This window comes from Zingiber officinale, chromosome 4A, assembly GCF_018446385.1.
Source record: "Zingiber officinale cultivar Zhangliang chromosome 4A, Zo_v1.1, whole genome shotgun sequence".
Classification (NCBI taxonomy): Eukaryota; Viridiplantae; Streptophyta; class Magnoliopsida; order Zingiberales; family Zingiberaceae; genus Zingiber; species Zingiber officinale.
In genome coordinates, this window is record NC_055992.1 from 8,199,256 (window position 1) to 8,221,339 (window position 22,084).

General features: G+C 39.8%; 1 protein-coding gene across 1 annotated transcript; it reads right to left on the bottom strand.

The window, feature by feature from the left end:
• Positions 1-2,589: 2,589 nt before the first annotated feature.
• LOC121969468 (UDP-glycosyltransferase 83A1-like) lies at positions 2,590-4,584 on the bottom strand. The gene is made up of 2 exons (XM_042519598.1): positions 3,800-4,584; positions 2,590-3,687 (listed from the first exon to the last, which is right to left on the bottom strand). Exons 1-2 carry the CDS (start codon positions 4,272-4,274, stop codon positions 2,798-2,800), a joined length of 1,365 nt encoding a protein of 454 aa, XP_042375532.1. The 5' UTR covers positions 4,275-4,584; the 3' UTR covers positions 2,590-2,797.
• Positions 4,585-22,084: the final 17,500 nt, after the last annotated feature.

The following is a 22,084-nucleotide window of genomic DNA, read 5'->3' on the forward strand; positions in this document are numbered from 1 at the left end:
TATTCATCAACATCTGGTAGGTGGCTCCAGCGTTCTTGAGTCCGAACGGCATGACATTGTAGCAGTAAAGTTCCATCAGCCGTAATGAAGCTGACCTTCTCCTGGTCTTCTCGGGCGAGCGACACTTGGTGGTATCCTTAGTACGCGTCGAGCATGCAGATCAGTTCGCAGCCCGCCATTGAGTCCACCATCTGGTTTATCTTGGGCAGTGGATAGAAGTCCTTTGGGCAGGCCTTGTTCATATCACGGAAGTCGATGCAGACCCACCATTTGTTGCCCGGCTTGGAGATTAACACAACATTGACTAGCCAGCTCGGGAATTGAACTTCCCTAATATGGTCGGCCTCCAGTAACTTCTCTACCTCCGCCCAGATGATCACATTCTGCTCTGCGCTGAAATCCCTTTTTCTTTGTGTTACCGACCGAGGGTCCAGTCAGACATGAAGCTCGAGTTGAGCCACGCTATGGGAGATGCTGGGAAGCTCGTGCGTTGACCAGGCGAACACATCATGATTTTGTTTAAGGTAGGCGACCAGCTTTGCCTTCTTCTCCTCCTCCAGGTCGGCGGCGATGAAGGTGGTTGCCTTCGCTCGGCTGGGGTGGATCTAGACCTCCTTCTTTTTTTCATATACCAAGGTAGGGGGTCGGGTTTTTCAGTGATCACGTTTACCTCCAGTCGCGGGGTCTTCCGAGCGCTCCTAACCTCATATTTGACCATCTCCATGTAGCATCGCCGAGTAGTCAGCTGATCACCCTTTACTTCTCCCACTTGGTCGTCCACCGAGAACTTGATTTTCTGACAGTAAGTAGATACTACCGCTCGAAACTCGTTGAGGGTGATCGGCCCAATATGACATTATAGGCCAACGGCGCGTCCATCATGATGAAGTTGGTGGTCCTGGTTCTCCTTAGTGGCTCTTATCCGAGCGAGATGGCCAGGCGGGCTTGTCTGAGTGGCAGTACTTCGTTCCCCGTGAAGTCGTACAACAGGGTCGTCATGGACAGCAGCTCACTTCAATCAATTTGCAGCTGATCGAACGCCTTCATGAAAATAATGTTCACTAAACTCCCTATAACAACAAAAGTTCGATGAATTGTGTAATTAGCGATTACCGCTCGGATGATTAGTACGTCATCGTGGGGGATCTTCACTCCCTCCAAGTCGCTGGGGTATCAAGTACAATAATTTATGATGTAAGACGGTGTGTAATTCTATCCGAAAGTTGAAGAGACGGAAAGCTAGGGATGTGGCGCTCACGCTGACCTCCTATGGATTCCGCGCAGACCTGCAACACAGACTATGTCAGTGCCGAGCCAGGGAAGGGGTCCCCGATGTTGGCCCTCCGACGCTCAAGTCAATCACTGGCGATGAGGAATGAAGCGGAGCAACAAGAAGACTACTGTAAAGTAAACAATGAATCTCGTATACCTCCGCTAATGCTTGGACCTCCTTTTATATAGAGTTCCGGTAATGTGTGTGCACGCTTCCCAAGGTGAGCATGATTCTCAAAACTTTCCCTGAAAAGACGTGTTAGTAAAGTGTCCCTGACACAATACCTTAACCGACCGAACATATCTCTGAAGTAATAGTGGAAGTTTTCGCCGTACGATCTTGTGGCGGCCTATGTCAGAGTCGGCGGCACCAACTCCCAAAAGGATATCACCGGATATCAGGAGTGTACTGCTAGGCCGAGCGGGTTAGCCGCTCGGCCTGAATTCAGCCGCCCTAGTGCCCCGTCTGGTCTGCTTTGTTATTGCCGAGGCCTGTTGTTAGGTCGAGCGGGGTAGCCGCTCGGCCAAAGTTGACCTCTGCACGAATCCAACTCTATTGTCTTGCCGAGCGGGGGTAGCCGCTAGGCTCGGCTTATGCACTTTGTCTCGAGCGTCGGTTGTTTGATTGCTCCTAGTATCGAATGCGACGTCAACTCGGAGCTTTCTCCCCGGTTGAGGCATACTTCGCCTAACCGACTAATGTCATCTATGTGCTCATCGTTTTGATTTTGACCTCCTTTGATCTCTACCGTGACAGTAAAGTCGGACTCTTCATCATTACCGCATCAGTATGATTGTGGTATATTGTAATTAAGATTGATGATGCTCAAGAGGATTAGTTATAGGATATGAGGGATAAATATGTACAGAAATTATATGTACTCGTTAAAGGAATTAGTAATTTATTTACTCTAAAGAAATGATAACCTTAACAATGCAAAAGAAATGCAATATCAACTACAACAAGAAAAAAAAAAGTAATGGTTGGATCTCAAATAAAAAATTCTCAATTAAGGTAAAGTAGCATAGTGATGTTCTTTAATTCAAAACTAGTTATTAAAATGTCATTATATAAGTAAGAAAAATATTATAAATTTAATATTGCATTTGTAAAATAGAGAAAAAAATAATCTTAGAGATTAAAAAAAAGAAGGAAAAAAAACTTCTTAACATTGTGACATAAAGATGAATATATTCATCCTAACGTCCCGTCAATCCATCACAGGATCACCACGGAGGAGTAAAATAAAAATCTTCTTAACATTGTGGCATAGATGATCATAAAAAAAAGATATTGCAAACATGCATGCATCCAACTGTGTCAATGCTCATTCGAAGTTAATACTATAAATAATCATAATCTAGACGTCGTAATTTAAATAACTGGACTACAGGTATTATTGAAGACAACATTCTTAGGCCACATACCTGAGTTTTGTAGTTTTTACTTCTATTAGCCATAAGAAAACATCAAATTTGGGAGAAGATATCAAGCATTTTATTTGTTCTTCGAATCACTAAATCACTATGCTTTGAAAGCATCCATGAAGGTCTTAAGATTCTCGAACGAAGCGCCGCCTTCGTTAAGGTTCTGCTGAGCGTTCTCCTTCAACATCGATGCCCTTGCTCTCATCTCCTCGTTCGAAAGCAACTCTTCTACCTTGGATTTCACCTGTTCCCGCTTAATGATCCCACTCTCGTCAGGCGTCAAGCGTAAACCCACCTTCCAATCGTCACAAATGTAGTTCTGGTTCAGGAATTGGTCCGTAAAATATGGCCAACAGAGGAAGAGCTTCCCGTTCCTGACGCCTTCCATGGTGGAGTTCCAACCGCAGTGAGACACGAAGCAAGCGACAGAAGGGTGAGCCAGCACCTTCTGTTGAGGTGCCCAAGCCACAATCCTCCCTCTGTCTCCGACACGCTCTTTGAATCCATCCGGATAGGCATCGGCAGAGTCACCGGTTAGGTCGGGCCGGACCACCCACAAGAACGGTCGGCCAGTCGCCTCCAGCCCGAGCGCGAACTCCTGGAACTGGCCTCGGTCGAAGATGGTGAAGCTCCCGAAAGCCACGTAGACGACGGAACCCGGCTGCTGCTCGTCCAGCCACGACAAGCAGGCCGCGTCCTCCGGCCAGAAATTCCCCACGGCGCGGTTCGGCCGGAGGCCGGTTAGCAGCGGCCCGATTGGAAGAATCTTTGGATTGTAACGGAAGCTTGGCTCTTCGAGCTCTTTGAAGGAGTTGCAGATGATGAAGTCCGCGACGTCGATGGCCCTGTTGTTGTTGACGATGTAGTTGAAGATTAGCTTTTTGGTTCTTCCGTCTCCACCACAAAAGTTCCATGTCAACTGCGGCGCGTCGATGAATGGCAAGCCGGGGCCGAGCTGGAACCTTCCGTGCTCTGAGATCGTTGTGCCTGTAAAAATAGAAACGCGGCAAGATGAAAACTATATGGAAATCTTGTGTCCCATTAATTACTCACAATCAATCATCTGACCAACAAAAAAAAAACACCCAAAATCAATTACCATCGGCATCGATGATGCCTCTCGAAATCAACTCCGGAATGCTCAGCAGAGTGGCTAGCAACTGGGCTGAAGCCGGCCAGAAAAAGGCTGACCGGAGACCCTTCTTACGGACAGCCTCCCGCACCCATCCCATATTCACATCCACCAACATGCAAGTCATCGGATCCTCTGTTTCGTTGCTCTTCTCGATTAGTTCCTCCAAGCACAGCGGAATTACCTTCGTGAATGCTTCCGTTAGCCTCCCGAGATCGTTCCGGTCTTCCGCCGGCCCTAATCCGTCGGGGACCGAGACCAGAGCGATCTGGTCCACGGTGCTCTCCTCGGACAACGCGGCGAGCAGACGCTTGTGGTTGAACTCGGTATTGACGAAGGTGACCTTGAAGCCGTGTTCTACCAAGCAGTGGCAGAGCTCCATGAGGGGAATGACATGGCCTTGAGCAGGGAAAGGCACAGCGAGAACGTGTGGCGGAGCCATTCAGAAACAACAGAGAGAGAGAGGAAGGAGATAAGCGTAAAAGAGAATAGGCGGAAACAGCCAAAAAGGCGGAACCGATAGGAGAGTTGAAGAACGAAGAAGAGGACGCGGGCGACGACGGGAGCACGACAACGGCGGCGGCAATCAAGGCGGCAGAGGAAGCGAAAATGAAGATGGCTGCCAACAAAGGAGGCAACGCGATTGGAGGAATACCTCGGCAGCTGGAAGTGGAGCAGATCAAAGTATCATATTTTAGTGGTTGGATCGGTAAGAAAACGATGAGAGAGCTGAACTAAGTTTAATTAAGTCCATGGAAAGGAGTGATTTCGAAGTTGGATATGAAAAGATGGGTTCAGAAAAAAAAGAGATAAGACAATGAAAATCAAAGGAAAAAAGGAGAGAAAAAGTGTAGAATTAAGTTCATGTGTTGACTAAATTTAATTAAGTCCACGGACTTATACTTAATTAACATATAATTAATTGTCATTAATGTTCTATTTACTTCAAAGTGTAGATTGAGAACAGAAAGGAATTTATAGTGGAAAGAATTTCTTAGGAAAAAGGAAAAGAACTCTTTATTTGATGTGCTTATTTAATATAAATAAGATCATTCCATTACCTCGTTTATTAAAAAAAAGAAACTAAATAATATATTATCCAAAACACCTTTTTTCATTTTTAGATAAAAATTTAAATTTCTTTATTGAACTAAAAAATATTTATAATTATGTTCTCAATATCCAATGTTTTTATTTTTATTTTTTATATATATTGGCATATAATTATGGATTCAAATAATGCATTTTTAATAAAGTGTGGGAAAAATATTACATAGAATTGAAATAAAATATTGGTCAAGATGAAGTTAGATGTATGGAGAATGTCATCATTTATTAAAATTAAAAAACTTATACCATTATCATATATTAAAATAAAAAATTATCAACAATAAACATTATTTAGAAATAATCCATAATTATTATAAAATTATTATCAACTAAAAAATTAAATTGACTTTTGTATGCTAATAATTACTAATAAGCCTATATAATCATGTACTCCAAATCTTGCAAATTGTAATTATTAAAACATCATAATTCAAAATTAGAAAGAAAACATCATCTTTAAAAGAGCAAGTCTCTTCTCCACTAGACATCCCATAATAAGCATCATCTTCTCCTTATTCTCTTTGAGAAATAGATAGACATCAAGTTTTAAAAGAGAGATTTTAAAATTATAAAACTTTCCTTATTTGAATTAGGCCATATGATTTAAAAGAAAGTTTTAAAACTTTCCTTTTTTAACCATCCACATGGTTTTTTTAAAAAAAAGTTTTAAATTTAAAACTTTCCTTTTTGTAACCATGTTAAAAAAGGAAATTTTAAATGAGAAGTTTTAAATCTTAAAACTTGTTTTAAAATTTTCCTTTTTTAAAACATCCATGTTAGGAAATTAAAAGAGAGCTTGTAAAATTTTATAAGAGCTTTCCTTCTTTACTTATAAAATTTTTACAAGATTTTTTCTTCCTCTTTTTAGGGTCGACCACCCTTGCTTGGTGTCCAAGCAAGGGGCCGGCCATTAAATCAATTAAGAGGAGGAAAAGGAATTAAAAAGGAGGAAAGGAAAAATAAGAGAAAGATTTTAATTTTTTGTAAAAATCTTTCCTTATTTGCCTTGGGCAAGTATTATAAAAGAAGGGAAGGAGAGGCCTCATGAGACATCAATTCTTATTCTCTTACTTGTGCTCCCTCTTGTGGTCGGCCCTTTCCCCTTCCCATTCCCCTTGCTCTCTTTTGTTCCTTGGTGGTGGTTGTGGCCGAAAGTTAGAGAAAGAGGAGGAGCTTTTGCGTGGTGTTCATCTTGGAGGTTCGTCGCCCACACGACGTCCAAGAGGAGGCGAGGAATACGGCAGAAGATCAAGAGGTCGTTGCATACAAAGAAAGGTATAAATAGTAATTATTTTCCGCATCATGCTAGTTTTTCTTTGTATGAATTCTAAACACAAGGGGCGTACGATTCTAGAGTTTCAAATTTGTGATTCGAGTTTGTGTTTTTTTTTGTTTTTCGAATTTTTGATTCGATTGTTCTTTTTGGTTAAACCTAGAGTTATATAAGGAAATTAAATATTAGATTTCTTTAAAAGGCTTTGTCTAGGCGGTGGTGGATGATCCCATACCCAAGAAGGACTAGTTCCTCACCATGCAGTCCTGGAAGCTAATTTTGGAAATTAATATTTAATTAAATTTATAACATAGGTGGGTTTGGATCAATAATGTTAAGCATCGTTTGCGATCCAAGTCTAAACCATTAAGAACAGATAAGTTAATTTGGAATCAATAATGTTAAGCTCCGTTTGCGATTCCTAATTTAATTTCTAAAGAACACAATAGGTTGTTTAGGAAAGGTTCTACACTTGTACAAAATTTTTGTACAGTAGAACCGGTACGATCTTCCTAGGACCAACCAACATTGCTTGCAAGCAATAATAAGAGTATACTGTTAAAAACCAATTCATTTCTATTTGGTGAATTTGAAATGAAAGATCTTGGTGATACATCCTTTGTCTTAGGTATACAGATTGTACGTGATCATTCAAGGTACTCACTTGGACTATCCCAAAAGAGCTATATAGAAAAGGTGATCATTCAGTATGACATGCAGAATTGTGATCCCAGTGACACTCCAGTGGCAAAGGGTGATAGACTTAGCTTACAATAATATCCACATCATAAACTTGAGATTAAGGAATTGCAACAATTCCTCTATGCATTGGCAATAGGGAATTTAATGTATGCTCAAGTATATATGTCTGGATCTTGCGTACATTATAGGGTTATTGGACAAATATTTGAATAACCATGGATCAGAACATTGGAAAGTTGTAGGAAGGTCATACAGTATTTGCAAAGAATGAAATATTATATGCTCACATATCGAAAATCAAGTCATCTAGAGATCATTGGATATTCGAGCTCTGATTTTACTAAATGCTTGGAAAATAGGTGATCCACCTCAGGTTATGTCTTTATAATGACAGAAGGTGTTGTATCATGGCATTAAATAGACATTAATAGTCACTTTCACTATAGAGGTAAAGTTTATAGCCTGCTATAAAGCTTCAAACCACGGGATATGGATGCAAACCTTATCATAGATTTACAGATCATTAGGGGCATTGATAGGTCCTTGGATCAACTATGATAGTAAAGTTAGAGAATTATATTCCAAGAACAACTACAATTTATCAAAGTATAAATACATCGACATAAAATTTCTATTAGTTAAAGATTTATATTAACCGATCCACTCAACAAGAGCTTGTAGCCCAAGGTGTTTCATCAGCATTTACTAAATGTTGGGTTCTTCCTTTTGATGAAGTACTCATTATGTAGGAATCTATATTTTGTGTGATATTCTATATTCATGAATACATATTTTGGGTCATTGTATATATTATAGATTTTCTATATATGTGCATGATTTTAATTTTCTCTTATATATGGATATCATATTTAATGTTGTAGTTTTACATTTGGTTATTATAAATATAATGTAGACTCCATTTGAAGTCATAAGGTTAAATCATGATCTATCACTGTGGTTTAACATAAAGTTTTGGTAAATATAATTTGAATCTATTTTTGGGTCATAAAGAGGACTTATTGAGAATAGACACTTATGGACTTCATTTCATGTTATTCTTGTACTACATATCCACATTTGATTTATGTCATTAATGATATTAATACTATAATTACTATTAGATCTTGTACAGTTATAATAACTATGACTTCTTTAGTCATATACTAATTGATTTAATTGATCAGATTGTTTAAAGGGATATTTAACCCATCTAGTTTGGCATGTTGAGCTCAACTAAGGGGTTGTGTGATATATGAGGAATCAAGTAAAGCTCAAGTGAGAGATTATAGGATTAAGTCCACATGGGTGGGCTCAATCTCCATAAGATGGGCTTACACTTGATTGACGCGCATACACAACTAATTACCATAAAGAAAATAAAATCCCAATTAAGTGATCTAATTCTTGATTACATATAAAGGGGGTTTGAATTAAATAGATATGAATTTAATGTGTAGATCCATTAACTTGGTTCACTAACATTGTCAGGTTGTTAATAAGAAATGAGCTTTATGGTGGATAGTCCTAATAGGTTTGGTCGGGTATATAAAAGAAGAGATATGGTTCATTTAAGGCATGTTGAATTGTGCTCTCTTCCTCTCGATTCTTCTCCCCTATTGAGAAGGTCCTAGGGTTGCTAGCTCAATCCTATGGAAGACTTTTGCTGCATTTGCAAGATCTTCGGTAACAAAAAGCAATAGTCCTTTACAATTATTCATGTCATCTCTTCGCTAGCTATTGCATCGGTTTTTAATATTGCTTTAAATATTGATGATAGTTAGATCCTATTGTAGATGTATCATTTAGTTTATTATTAATGTATCACAATTCTAAGAAAAAATAACTTAGCTAAAACTATTTTTGCTACTAAATTTTGGTGCTACTGTAGTTGTTGAATCTTGGAAAATAATAATGGTATCTATCGTTAGCCGAGAGACAACAAAGATGATGTTGTTGTTGGTCAGCTGGAGAAAGGGCAACAAGGATGTTCTTGCTGCTGGATCGAGACACGCTAGGGGGGGGGGGGGGGGGTAAATAGCGCTCGTGGCTTTTGTTGGAACCCCAAGGTGTTTTGATGTGATCAAACAAGCTAAGTTAGGTCCTGCGTTTGTTTAACCCTTGTGTCTAAGTGTGCAGGAGCTTAGGAACACAGGAAGTCGAGCGGAAGACGCGGCTAACGAGAAGGACGGCACGGGGAGAGAGCCGACGGGCTCGGTGCGTCCGAGGGACGAGATGACCGCGGAAGAGTACACCGGCAGACGAGAAGAACGTGCGCGGCGTTCGAGGGACGAGAAACCGGGAAGGAAGGCTGCTCGAGGAGAAGGCCGGAACATGGGTTCGGGTGAGCCCTATTCCGGAAGGCCGAGATCACCCAAGCAAACGGAGCCGGAGCGAACAGACCCGGACCGAGATGAGCTGGATCGAGACGAGCTGAACCGGAGTCGAAAAGTCAACTTATGTTGACCTTAGGGCTCCGGGCGCCCAGAACCATTCCGGGTTCCCGGAACCGATCGAGGCGCCCGGAACCCTTCCGGGCGCCCGGAATCGACTTTTCAACAGGATCGAGCTTTGACTCGATCCGATCGTTGGGGGATAAAATTTATCCGCCCCCCCCCCCAAGGCGCCCGGAACCCTTCCAGGTGCCCGGACCAAGACTATAAATATAGCCTTGGTCCAGAAGCAATCAAAATCAAGAACAACTACTTGTAATCCAGTGCTTTCATTTGTGTTATCTCTTTCTGTGCTTTCAACGCTGTAAGAGGCTACTCCGCCCAGAGGAGAATCAATTAGTGCGCCTTCTTTGCCTTGGATTAGCAATCCTCTGATTGCAAACCAAGTAATTCCTCTGTGTCTACTTTCTGTCTTAATTAATCTCTGCCGTTTTAATTACAAGTTCTTTTAAGTTAGTTGAATATCCGAGAAGGTTGTTAGTTTTATTTTATAGGGCAATTCACCCCTCCCCTCTTGCCGGCCTCCAAAGGGACCTACAAGTGGTATCAGAGCGAGGCGCTTCAGGAGGACTAACCGCCAATCGAAGCAACAAAGATGGCCGGACCAAGCATTGTTCCACCAAAATTCGAGGGGAACTTCGAAGACTGGAAGCGTCGTATGGAGGTATTCCTAAAAACAGATTTTGAAATTCGGTTTATTATGAAATATGGTTTTGCAGCTCCAATAGATAAAGATGGAAAAGAAAAGGAAGAGAGCGATTGGACAAAGAAGGAGCAGAATGAGTCGGTAGCAAACAGTCGTGCGGAACATCACCTGCTGAGTGTGTTACCGCCTCAAGAGGTCAACCGCATCGGAAACTATTTATCTGCCAAAGAACTTTGGGAGAAGTTCTTGGAACTCCACGAAGGCACGTCCGAAGCAAAGCTCGCTAGAAGGGACATCCTCCGCAACAAACTGATGAACATCCATCTGGAGAAAGGTGAGAAAGTAGCCGGTCTACATGCAAAGGTAAAAGAACTAGTTACTGGTCTCGAAAACCTTGGTGAAAAGGTAACAAACCGGGACACTATACGCTACGCACTCAACGCGTTTCCAAGAACTCCAGAGTGGACATCAATCGTCGATGCTTACTACATCTCAAAAGACTTGGAGGTAAGTACTTTAGAAGAGTTGTTTTCTACACTTGAATTACACGAAACTAGATATGCAGAGATGTCAAAGGACACAACCCAGACTATGGCGCTGAACGCAACCAACAAGGATGAACCCGAGTCAGACTCCGAAGACGATCAAGAAGCGTACATGGTAAGAAATTTTAAAAAGTTTTTTAGATCTAATAAATTTAAAATGCAGAATAAAAAGAATCAAAAAGGTAGAAGAAAGGTACGGTGCTACCAGTGTCAGAAGGAGGGACACCTAAGGGAAGACTGCCCAGAACTCAAGAAGGTCAAAATGAAGACACCCAAGAAACACAACCTAAAAGCAACTTGGGACGACACTTCTTCATCCGAATCAGAAGCTCAAGAATATGCTGGGATAGCGCTGATGGCAAGTTACGAAGGGCAAAGCTCATCAGAACCTAGCATCGATGAAGGGGGAGCGACCTCGGATGAAGCAGGGGGAGATTCAGGCTTCAAGTCCGATATGGTAAGTGAGGTATGCCTTTTACCCCCTGATCAACTTTATTCTGGGATTAAGGCAATGACTAAATCCATGTATAAATTAGAAAATGAAAATATCAAATTAAAAGAAGAAATTTTTGAAACAAAAAGAATTTTAGCAAAATCATGTCTTATAGAGGATTTTGATAAATTGAAAATTGAAAATGAAAAACTAAAAGAAGAAATAGAAAGATTGAAAAAATATAAAAGTTCAAATATTTCTACTTTTAGAAATTATAGAGGTTTAAATTGGTATTATAGATTTCATCAAAGTCAAATTAGAAATATATCAAAAATCTATGTACCTAGGAAATACTTGGTTAACCCTGTAGGTATGAACCTCTACTGGGTTCCAAAAACCTGTTTAATTTAAATTTAGACTTAGCATTTTCAGCAAGGAAATTAAACGACTAATTTCATTATGAGGCTTTGTCTAAGGAAGTGGTTGTTGCTCCGATAACCAAGAAGGCCTAGTGCCTCGCCACGACCTGGAAGCCAAGTATCGAAATGAAAAGTTTAATTGACTAACTGAAAAAGCATTAATTTAATTTACCTAATGCTTTAAAAGAGTTATTCAATTTGTGTTAGAAAAATATTTAAAATTAATTTATAATTAAAAAAAAATTGGAAAATAAATTTTTTTTAGACTTAGAAAATTTCTGAAAATTATTGACTTAGATATTAACTTAGAAATTTTTTCTATGAATGTTGTCTTATACATTTTCCTTTGAAAATTGCTTTAGAAATCTTTTATGAAAAATAACTTAAAAATTTTTCTGAATATTGACTTAGAATTTTTATGAAAATTCACTTAAAATTTTTTTTACCTTAGACTTGTTTAAAAGAACCCCTATTTTTAATGTGATCAAAGGGGGAGAAGAATGTTAAGTCTAGGGGGAGGTACTATAATTTTTCTATTGAAAAATATTCAGACTTATTGGAATATAAATCGTTTTTATTGCATATGGTTACCCTAACTTAACTTGGGTTGCTCACATCAAAAAGGGGGAGATTGTTGGAACCCCAAGGTGTTTTGATGTGATCAAACAAGCTAAGTTAGATCCTGCGTTTGTTTAACCCTTGTGTCTAAGTGTGCAGGAGCTTAGGAACATAGGAAGTCGAGCGGAAGACGCGGCTAACGAGAAGGACGGCACGGGGAGAGAGCCGACGGGCTCGGTGCGTCCGAGGGACGAGGTGACCGCGGAAGAGTACACCGGCGGACGAGAAGAACGTGCGCGGCGTTCGAGGGACGAGAAACCGGGAAGGAAGGCTACTCGAGGAGAAGGCCGGAACATGGGTTCGGGTGAGCCCTATTCCGGAAGGCCGATATCACCCAAGCAAACGGAGCCGGAGCGAACAGACCCGGACCGAGATGAGCTGGATCGAGATGAGCTGAACCGGAGTCGAAAAGTCAACTTATGTTGACCTTAGGGCTCCGGGCGCCCGGAACCATTCCGGGCGCCCGGAACCCTTCCGGGCGCCCAGAATCGACTTTTCAACAGGATCGAGCTTTGACTCGATCCGACCGTTGGGGGATAAAATTTATCCCCCCCCAGGGCACCTGGAACCCTTCCAGGCGCCCGGACCAAGACTATAAATATAGCCTTGGTCCAGAAGCAATCAAAATCAAGAACAACTACTTATAATCCAGTGCTTTCATTTGTGTTATCTCTTTCTGTGCTTTCAACGCTGTAAGAGGCTATTCCGCCCAGAGGAGAATCAATTAGTGCGCCTTCTTTGCCTTGGATTAGCAATCATCTGATTGCAAACCAAGTAATTCCTCTGTGTCTACTTTCTGTCTTAATTAGTCTCTGCCGTTTTAATTATAAGTTCTTTTAAGTTAGTTGAATATCGAGAAGGGTTGTTGGTTTTATTTTATAGGGCAATTCACCCCTCCCCTCTTGCCGGCCTCCAAAGGGACCTACAGCTTTCACTGTTCGTATTCGAAAAACTATCGAGTAAATGCAACGGAAATTAAAACACAACACAGAAGGACACCAAGTGTTTTTACTTGGTTCGGTGCCTGGAGCGACTCCTACTCCAAGGCTCACGCTCGTTGAGCGTTTACTTTGGGCAATCACTATAATCGTGCAAGTATTACAAAAGTTATTACAATAACAGTAATAGAAAGACTATACCGACAACAAAGAAATGAAACTTCGCAGCTTCGGGTCATCGGGGTCTTATTGTAGCTTAGCCGGATCGTCTCATTGGCAGTGCGCAGCTGAAAGATGACTAAGAATGTGATTATCCAAGCTGTTGGTCGATACTGCCTTATAAAGGTTGTTGAGGGCGCCTTCAGGCCCCTTGAGGGCGCCTTCAAGTCCCTTGAGGGCGCCTTCAAGCCCCTTGAGGGCGCCTTCAAGCCCCTTGAGGGTGCCTCCATCACCGCCGGATCCGCAGCGTAGATCAGCTCCAAAACAGTCTTCGTGTATCCACTTGAGGGCGCCTCCAACCTCCTGGAGGGCGCCTTCAATGTCGTCTGAGGCGCCTCAACACTCCATGAGGGCGCCTCCAGCTTCACTGCGTGCACTCCTCAGCCTTTGCACCTGAGGCGCCTCCAAGCTCCATGGAGGGTGCCTCGGGTACTGTTCATCCGAGGTAAAGCTTGCTCCTTTGTCCCTGCAAGATATGTTAGTCCCAAAAATACCCTGCAACACAAATTTAACACATAATAATAACATGAATATAAAAGTCTGACAGTCACCGGACTGTCCGGTTCTGACTTCAGATTTTTGACCTGGAAACCCTAGGTCGAATCGACGCCTACTATTCCCTCTTCGGGGAACGTGTCCTCACCTACTCCACTTAGGAGAGTATACCTGTTGTCAGACCGGTTCTCTAGACCGACTAGACTTTTGATCAGCGCCTGAGTCTTCAGGTCTTTTTACTGGACGTCCACTCCATGACCTACTCAATCTTTCATCTGGTTCGCGACACCAGGACTTTCCACCCAGAGTCCTCGACTCTAGGACTTTTGCTCGAAGACCTCGACCCGCCAAGGCTTTCTGCTTAGGGTTACCACCCCCTAAGACCTAGGGTTACCGCCCCCTAAGGTTTTCCCTTTGCCTAACCATAGCTAGGACTTTTCTTCACCTAGGGTTACCACCCCTAGGACCTAGGATTACCACCCCCTAGGGTTTTCACCTGTCTAACCGCAGCTAGGACTTTTGCCTAAGTAAACATAGGACTTTCCTACAATCTCAATCAAATATATCAGATAACAAAATAGCTTAACTTTGAACCCTTTGACATAATCAAAACACAGGTTCGATCGTCGGATGCTTCTCGCACCAATAATCTCCCCCTTTTTTATTATGGCAACACGGTTCAAAGTTAAGTATAAATATAACAAGCTATGCTCCCTTTTTCCATTTTGTTTATATTCTTAATTTGCTTAACTTTGATTTTTTTCTCTCCCCTTTTGACATAAATCAAAAAGAATACTTAGAAGAGAGAAAAAAATAATTATTCTATGTAACTTTAGGCTCCCCCTGAATGGTAGCACTTAGCTGAATTTAGTTACTTAGCTAATTTAAAAATGCTTTGAAAAATATTTAATTTAGCCTAGAAAGACATAAGGTTTGAAATTTTCATATCTTTTTCGAATAACCAACTTAGCTAAATATTCAGGTTTAAAATGAATGTGTTGAGAAAACACCTTGCCAAATAGCTAAGTTTTAGAAAATAATTTAACTAAGTTTTAGTTTAAAAAAACTGATTAAGTACTTAGCTTAAGGGGGGTTTTTATGAAAGCATAGTTAAGCTTAAAAGTAAATAACATAGTTAAGTATTTTACAAACTTAAAACATTTTCAAAAGTATTTTAACTTGATTTTTCAAATAAAACTTAGCCAAATTTTGAAAATAAATGTTTTGTCAAGTACTTAGCTTTCAAAACTTAACTCAAAAAACTTTGATAAATTTAGTACTCAACTTTAAAATATGTGAAATTTTTTTGATAAACTTAAGTTTTAAAACTTTCTTTTTCACAACTTAGCTAAATTTTTACTTTGAAGATACTTAGATTTTAATAAAGACTTAGCTAAGCTTTTGAAAATTATTTTCGAAAAAGAGTTAGAGAAAAACTTGGTTAAGTACTTCGTCGTAAAAAAACTTAGTAAAAAAATTTTGATCAGGACTTAGTTTTTTTTAAAAAAAAAAGTAATTTATTTTTTATTCCAAAAAAAATGAACTTTCTTTTTTAGAATATTTTGCAAAAAACTTTAACTTTAAAGAAAATTTTAACTTACTCCCTTCATTTCCTCTTAATTAATGCTTTAATAAATTCTTAGGGTCCTAGAGTCCAAGCATGTAAAAAAAATAAAATTTATTTTATATTTTTCTAATTTTTCATTTCACTCATTCTAGGTTATCAAGCATGTTCAACTTATGAGTAAGTATGAGATGGGGTTAACTTCATTTTAATTTTATCAAAACATATTGAAATTGATATTTAAAATCTAAGTTTGAATTTCCAATGAATTTGGATTAAAATTTTCAAAGATATTTAAACATATATATATATATATATATATATATATATATAATAATCTTAATATGAGTTGAAAGTTAGTTATCATGAAAATTAATTAATTTTTAATTTTTTTTTTAGTCTAAGAATTAATAATTTTAATAATAATAATTAAGATTTTTTTAAACCTTTATTATGATTAAGATTTTGAATATTAAAATATTTTAAAATAATTAATTTTTTAAAATTAATTATGATAATTATAATGATTTGAGAGGAATTATCATTTTCCAAAAATAATTTAATTAAGATTTTGAAATTAAAATTAACTATAGAATTAAGTAAGATTTTTAAAATTAATTATGATTTTAAAATTAATTATAGAATTAAGTAAGTTTTTTAAAATTAATTATGTTCACTTAATTGATTAGCTATTTAATCCTGGGTCCATCTCACCTTTTTTTCTAAATTATCAATCAGGGAATCATAATAATTTTGTGAGATGATTATTTTTAATCTTCAAATTAAATTCCATCTAAGGATTAATTTACATTTGAGTTAGACTTAGGTTTTTCAATTAGTCAATTAAATATACATTTCAAAGCTTGGCTTCCAGGTTGTGGTAAGACACTAGGTCTTCTTAGGTATGAGATCATCCACTACTTCTAGACAAAGCCTTTCAAAGAAATTGTATATTTAATTTTCCTTTTGAAACCCCTAGGTTTAACTAGTAAAGTGTAAATTATACCTAGGTCCTTAATCTAGCCTAATCTAAGCATTTAATAAAAGCAGGAAAAACAAAGCAGTCGTCAAACAATTCTATCTATTTATAACGATGGTTTTTCTATTGGTTCCCCCTGGATCATAGCCTCGATATGGTCTATCAAGGTAATGAATTTAATCCTTGGGGACCTAATATAGTCCAAGTCCAATTTGATTAATCAAGTTCGACTTGGGGACTCATGCTTGGACTATGTTTCTGTTTGATCTATTCATAATTGACAAATATGATTTGAATTTTTATTTACGCTTAAATCCAAGTCCGGATTTATTGTAAACGACTTTTTATTTTTTAAGAATCAGATTAAGATTCTTGGAATCCAACGTGAACCGTTTCAATGTGTCTTTAAGTTCTTTAACTTGAGTTTTCAAATTGGAATTTTCTTCCTCAAGTTGTTGGACTTGAGTTAAGCTTCCAATTCGAACTGGCTCAGTCAAAGGATTTGAGTTAGTCATTCCCTTAAGGGTTGTTACCTCCTTTTGGAGTGACTTGACCTAGACGTTGGATTTAGCTAATTTCTTTAACAAGTATGAAATTAAATTTTCTAAATTATCTACAATAGTACCAGAGGAGATTAGAGAGCTTATAGTGGGGTTAGGCACTTCGGAAATGGATACGGATCCGTGGCTTTATTTGGACTCAGTTTTCAATTCACTCTCGACATCAGACTCGAACTCGGACCCGGTTTCGACAACATTCGCTTGTATCGGTAGTGCGAGGAAGCTTGCTTGTTCTTCTTCATCGGACTCGTCTGATGATTCGGACCACGTTGCCTTCAACACCTTCCTTCTACGTTACTTTTGGTTTGGACAATTGATTGCAGCCATAACATGTGACTCCAGTCTTGACCTTCATGTTCGTTTGAATCGCCTTTTTCTTTTTGCACATCTTTTGTATGAGCTTTACTAATTCGGCAGTAATCTCATCGTCTTCTGAGTCCGATTCGTCTTCGGACTCTGGTTCGGTTCTGCATCTTGCTTTTGGTTCACACGCTCTGCTTGTACCTGCAATCAAAGCTATACCCTTCTCGATCGATTCAGCGTTAATTTGTTCATGTAATTCAAATTCAGCAAACAATTCATCTAGTTTAATTAAAGATAGATCCTTAGATACCTTGTAAACATCTACCATGGATGCCCACAAGGATTCTTAGGAAAGGCATTTAGGGCGTACCTTAGGATGTCGTGGTTCTCCACTTTCTGCCTGATTGCGTGGAGTTTGTTGAGCAGATTTTGTATACGGGCATGCAATTGGCTTACCGTCTTACCTTCCTGTATTTTAATATTGTATAATTTATTAAGTAGTAAGTCACGCTTACTTACCTTTGTGTCAGACGTGTCCTCGTGCAACTCGATCAGCTTTTGCCACAATTCTTTGGCGCTCGAGAATGGGCCGACGCGGTTGAGCTCCTCCTTGGTTAGGCCGCACTGAAGTGTACAGGTTGCTTTGGCATTTGCTTCTACCTTCTTTATTAGAGTTGAATCCCAGTTCTCGCATGATGTCAGTTTGCCGACGCCGTCAGTTGGTAGTTCAAGACCGGTTTTGACGATCATCCAGACTTCGAAATGTGTTTGAAGGTACGACTCCATTCGGCCTTTCTAGTAGCCGAAGTCTTCTCTGGTGAAGAGCAGAGGTCGGGTTGTACTGTAGCCTTTTTGAAGAGCCATAAAAACTTGCACAAGGAAAACAACAGAAAGAAACTTGTCCCAGGACTTGATCCTGGATTAGTAGTGCGGGTTAAAAGAAAAACTAACACGCAATCTCGAGTGGTATTGCACCAACTTAGAGAAAAATTCAAATACGAAAAAAATAGATCGGAGGGTGATAAGAATATCGATTTCTATCGACTCCAAAAAATTGAAAATCACCACAAAAAATATGCTTGATTGGTGGTTGCAACAAATCGAAGCGACCCCGCTCTGATACAAATTGTTGGATCGAGACGCGCTAGAGGGGGTGAATAGCACTCGTGGCTTTCACTGTTCGTATTCGAAAAACTATCGAGTAAATGCAGCAAAAATTAAAACACAACACAGAAGGACACCAAGTGTTTTTACTTGGTTCGGAGTTTGGGGCGACTCCTACTCCAAGACCCACGCTCGTTGAGCGTTTACTTTGGGCAATCACTATAATCGCGCAAGTATTACAAAAGTTATTATAATAACAGTAATAGAAAGACTATACCAACAACAAAGAAATGAAACTTCGCAGCTTCGGGTCATCGGAGTCATGTTGTAGCTCAGCCGGATCGTCTCATTGGCAGTGTGCAGTAGAAAGATGACTCAGAATGTGATTATCCAAGCTGTTGGTCAAGAATGCCTTATAAAGGTTGTTGAGGGCGCCTTCAAGTCCCTTGATGACACCTCCATCATTGTCGGATCCGTAATGTGGATCATTTCTGAAACAGTCTTCGTCTATCCACTTGAGGGCACCTTCAATGCCGTCCAAGGTGCCTCAGCACTCCATGAGGGCGCCTCCAGCTTCGCTACACTCACTCCTCAGTTTTTACACCCGAGGCGCCTCCAAGCTCCATGGAGGGCGCCTCGGGTACTATTCATCCGAGGCAAAGCTTGCTCCTTTATCCCTGCAAGACATGTTAGTCCCAAAAATACCCTGCAACACAAAGTTAGCACATAATAATAACATGAATATAAAAGTCTGACAATCGTCGGACTGTCCGGTTCTGACTTCGGATTTCCGACCCGGAAACACTAGGTCGAACTGACCCCTACTGTTCACTCTTCGGGGAACGCGCCCTCACCTACTCCACTCAGGAGAGTATGCCTGTTGCCAGACCGGTCCTCCAGACCGACTAGACTTTTGCTCAGCGCCCAAGTCTTCAGATCTTTCTGCTGGACATCCACTCCATGACCCGCCCAGTCTTTCACCTAGTTCGCGACACCATGACTTTCTGTAGGTGCAGCGGAGGTCGGCAAGAGGGGGGTGAATTGTTGAAAATAAAAATAAAACTACCCTCCTCAGATTTCAACTCATAAATAAAATCAGCAATAAAATAACAACTAAATTAAGGAGACAGAAAAAGAAACAGAAACAGAATTTTAACCTGGTTACAACCAAGGAGGTTGTTAATCCAGGGCGATGAAAAGCTCCACTAGCAAAATCTCCTTTACTGTAGGCGGAGAAGCCTTTTTACACTTAGAACGCTCACTTAGTTGCTAGGAATTGATTACAAGTTGGATGCTTGAGTTGTTGTTGAATTCTTAGCTCCAGGGGCCTTTTTATAGCTCTTGAAAATTCTATCCCGAGGGTCCAAGGTGCCTCCAACAAGGTCCAAGGCGCCTCCAGCTCGGTGAGTGGATAGAATTCTATCCGGTGCTCAAACGATCATTCTGACCTGGCTCAAGGCGCCTTCAACAAGTAATGAAGGCGCCTTCAATGTTCAAGGCGCCTTCAATGCTTGTTTAAGGTGCCTTCAAGCTACAGTAACTTTTGCTACAGTAACTTCCTGCTACAGTAACTTCTAGCCTCTTTTTCTTCTTCGCTTTGGCTTCCGAAGCTCCGTTCTTTTGGGTGATTGCGGCCAACTGGAATAGGGCTCACCCGAACCCAATTCCCGGCCTTCTCCTTGAGCAGCCTTCCGTCCTGGCTTAACGTCCCTCGAACGCCACGCACGCTCTTCACGCCCACCGGAGTACTCTTCTGCAGCTCTCTCGTCCTTCGGACGCACCGAGCCCGTCGGCTCCCTACTCGTGTCGTCCTTCTCGCTAGCTGTGTCTTCCGCTCGACTTCCTGTGTTCCTAAGCTCCTGCACACTCAGACACAGGGATCAAACACAACAGGACCTAACCAACTTGGTTGATCACATCAAAACTACCACGGGGTCCAACAATCTCTCCCTTTTTGATGTACATCAACCCAAGTTTAAGTTAGGGTAAAAATAGACATAAACAGTAATTTTAAAGAAAAATTACTAAACTAACAAGTTAAGAATAATTTTTGCAATTAGTAAAATTGCAACACAAAAAAAATTTAAGTTTTTCTAACTCCCCCTAAACTTGTACTTTTCTCTCCCCCTTTGATCACACCAAAAATGGGGTCTTAAGTAAAATATTTTCAAGTAAGATTTAATCTTTGAAAAAAATTTCTAAGAAAAAAAATTTCAAGTTAAATTGAAAAAAAAATTCTAAGCAAGAATGAACTTTTTATAAAACAAATTTCTAAATCTAAACTGAAAAATTTCTAAGTCAATGAAGTTATTTAGGATTTTTTTAAAAAAATCCTAAGAATACAAAATAATTTCTAAGTTAGAATTTTCAAAAAAATATTTTTAAGGAATTTTTTTTATTGTAACAAATATTTGATAAACTTTCAAAGCATTATTTAATTCTTGTTTAATGCTTTTTCAGAAAGTTAATTAAACATTTTCTTTCAATATTTTAGCTTCCAGGTCGTGGCGAGGCACTAGGCCTTCTTGGTTATTGGAGCAACAACCACTTTACTTAAACAAAGCTTCCATAAAGAATTTCAATGTTTAATTTTCTCACTGTAAGTTTTTTATTTTTGAAAAATTAATTAAGCACAGATTTTGGAACCCAATAGAGGTTCCTTCCTACAGGATTATTCAAAAATCTAGGGGGTACATAGTTTCTTGGTATTTTCCTAAGTTGACCTTGATGCTTCCTTATATACCAATTTAATTTACCATAAACTCTTAATTTTGAATTTGGAAATTGATTTAAGCATGCATCAGATTTCAGTTTTTCAATTTCTAATTTTAATTTATCATTTTCTGATTTTACACTATCATACATTTCAAGTGGGCATGCTTTTGCTAATTTCATTTTTAATTCTTTATTTTCTTTTTCTACTTCGAATAAGTCTTTAGAAAGCGATTTAATAAATCGAAATGACTGAGACAGGGTTAGATTGCGTACCTTACTTACCTGATCTGGTGACGCTCCCCCTTCACTGCTGCTTTTTTCTTCTGATGTTCCTCCCCCTTCATCGATGCTCATCTCTGAGATTGAGTCTTCTTCTGGTTGATGGTTCGCCAATAGCGCTAACCCTGAGAATTCTTCGATGACCGACTCAGAGGTTGACGAATCTGACCAAGTAGCCTTTAGATTCTTGTGCTTGGAGGGTTCTGGTTTCTTGTATTTTGGCTTTTCCTTTTCTTTCTCCTTTCTCTTCAATTTTGGGCAGTTCTCCTTGATATGCCCTTCTTCGTTGCAGTTGTAGCAACAAACCGTCCTCTTCTTTCGATGATGTCTCTGCGATTTAAATTTATTAGAACTGAAAAACTTATTGAAGCGTCTTACCAGTAGTGCCGCTTCGGATTCGTCGACTGAGGCTTCGGAGTCAGAACCGTTTACTTTTGCCTTTAGAGCTATGTTCTGACTGGTCTTCTCTACTCCATTTGGCTCTGAACTTGAGATTCGTGAAGTTCAAAAGTCGAAAATAATTGTTCTAACGTACTTACCTCGAGGTCCTTAGAGATGTAGTACGCATCTACTAAGGAGGCCCACTCTGGAGTTCTCGGGAAGGCATTGAGCGCGTATCGGATAGAATCCCGGTTGGTTACCTCTTCTCCAAGGTTCGTTAGTTGCGTTATCAGCTCCTTGATTCTCGGTTGGAGTTGCGCTACCTTCTCGCCTTGGTTCATCCGGAGGTTCGTTAACTGGTTCTGGAGGATGTCGCGCTTCGCTAGCTTCGCTTCGGAAGTACCTTCGTAAAGCTCCAGGAATTTTTCCCAGAGATCTTTCGCTGAGTCGTAGCTTCCGATGCGATTTACCTCCTGCGACGGTAGAACGCTGAGTAGGTGGAACTCAGCCTTTCCGTTG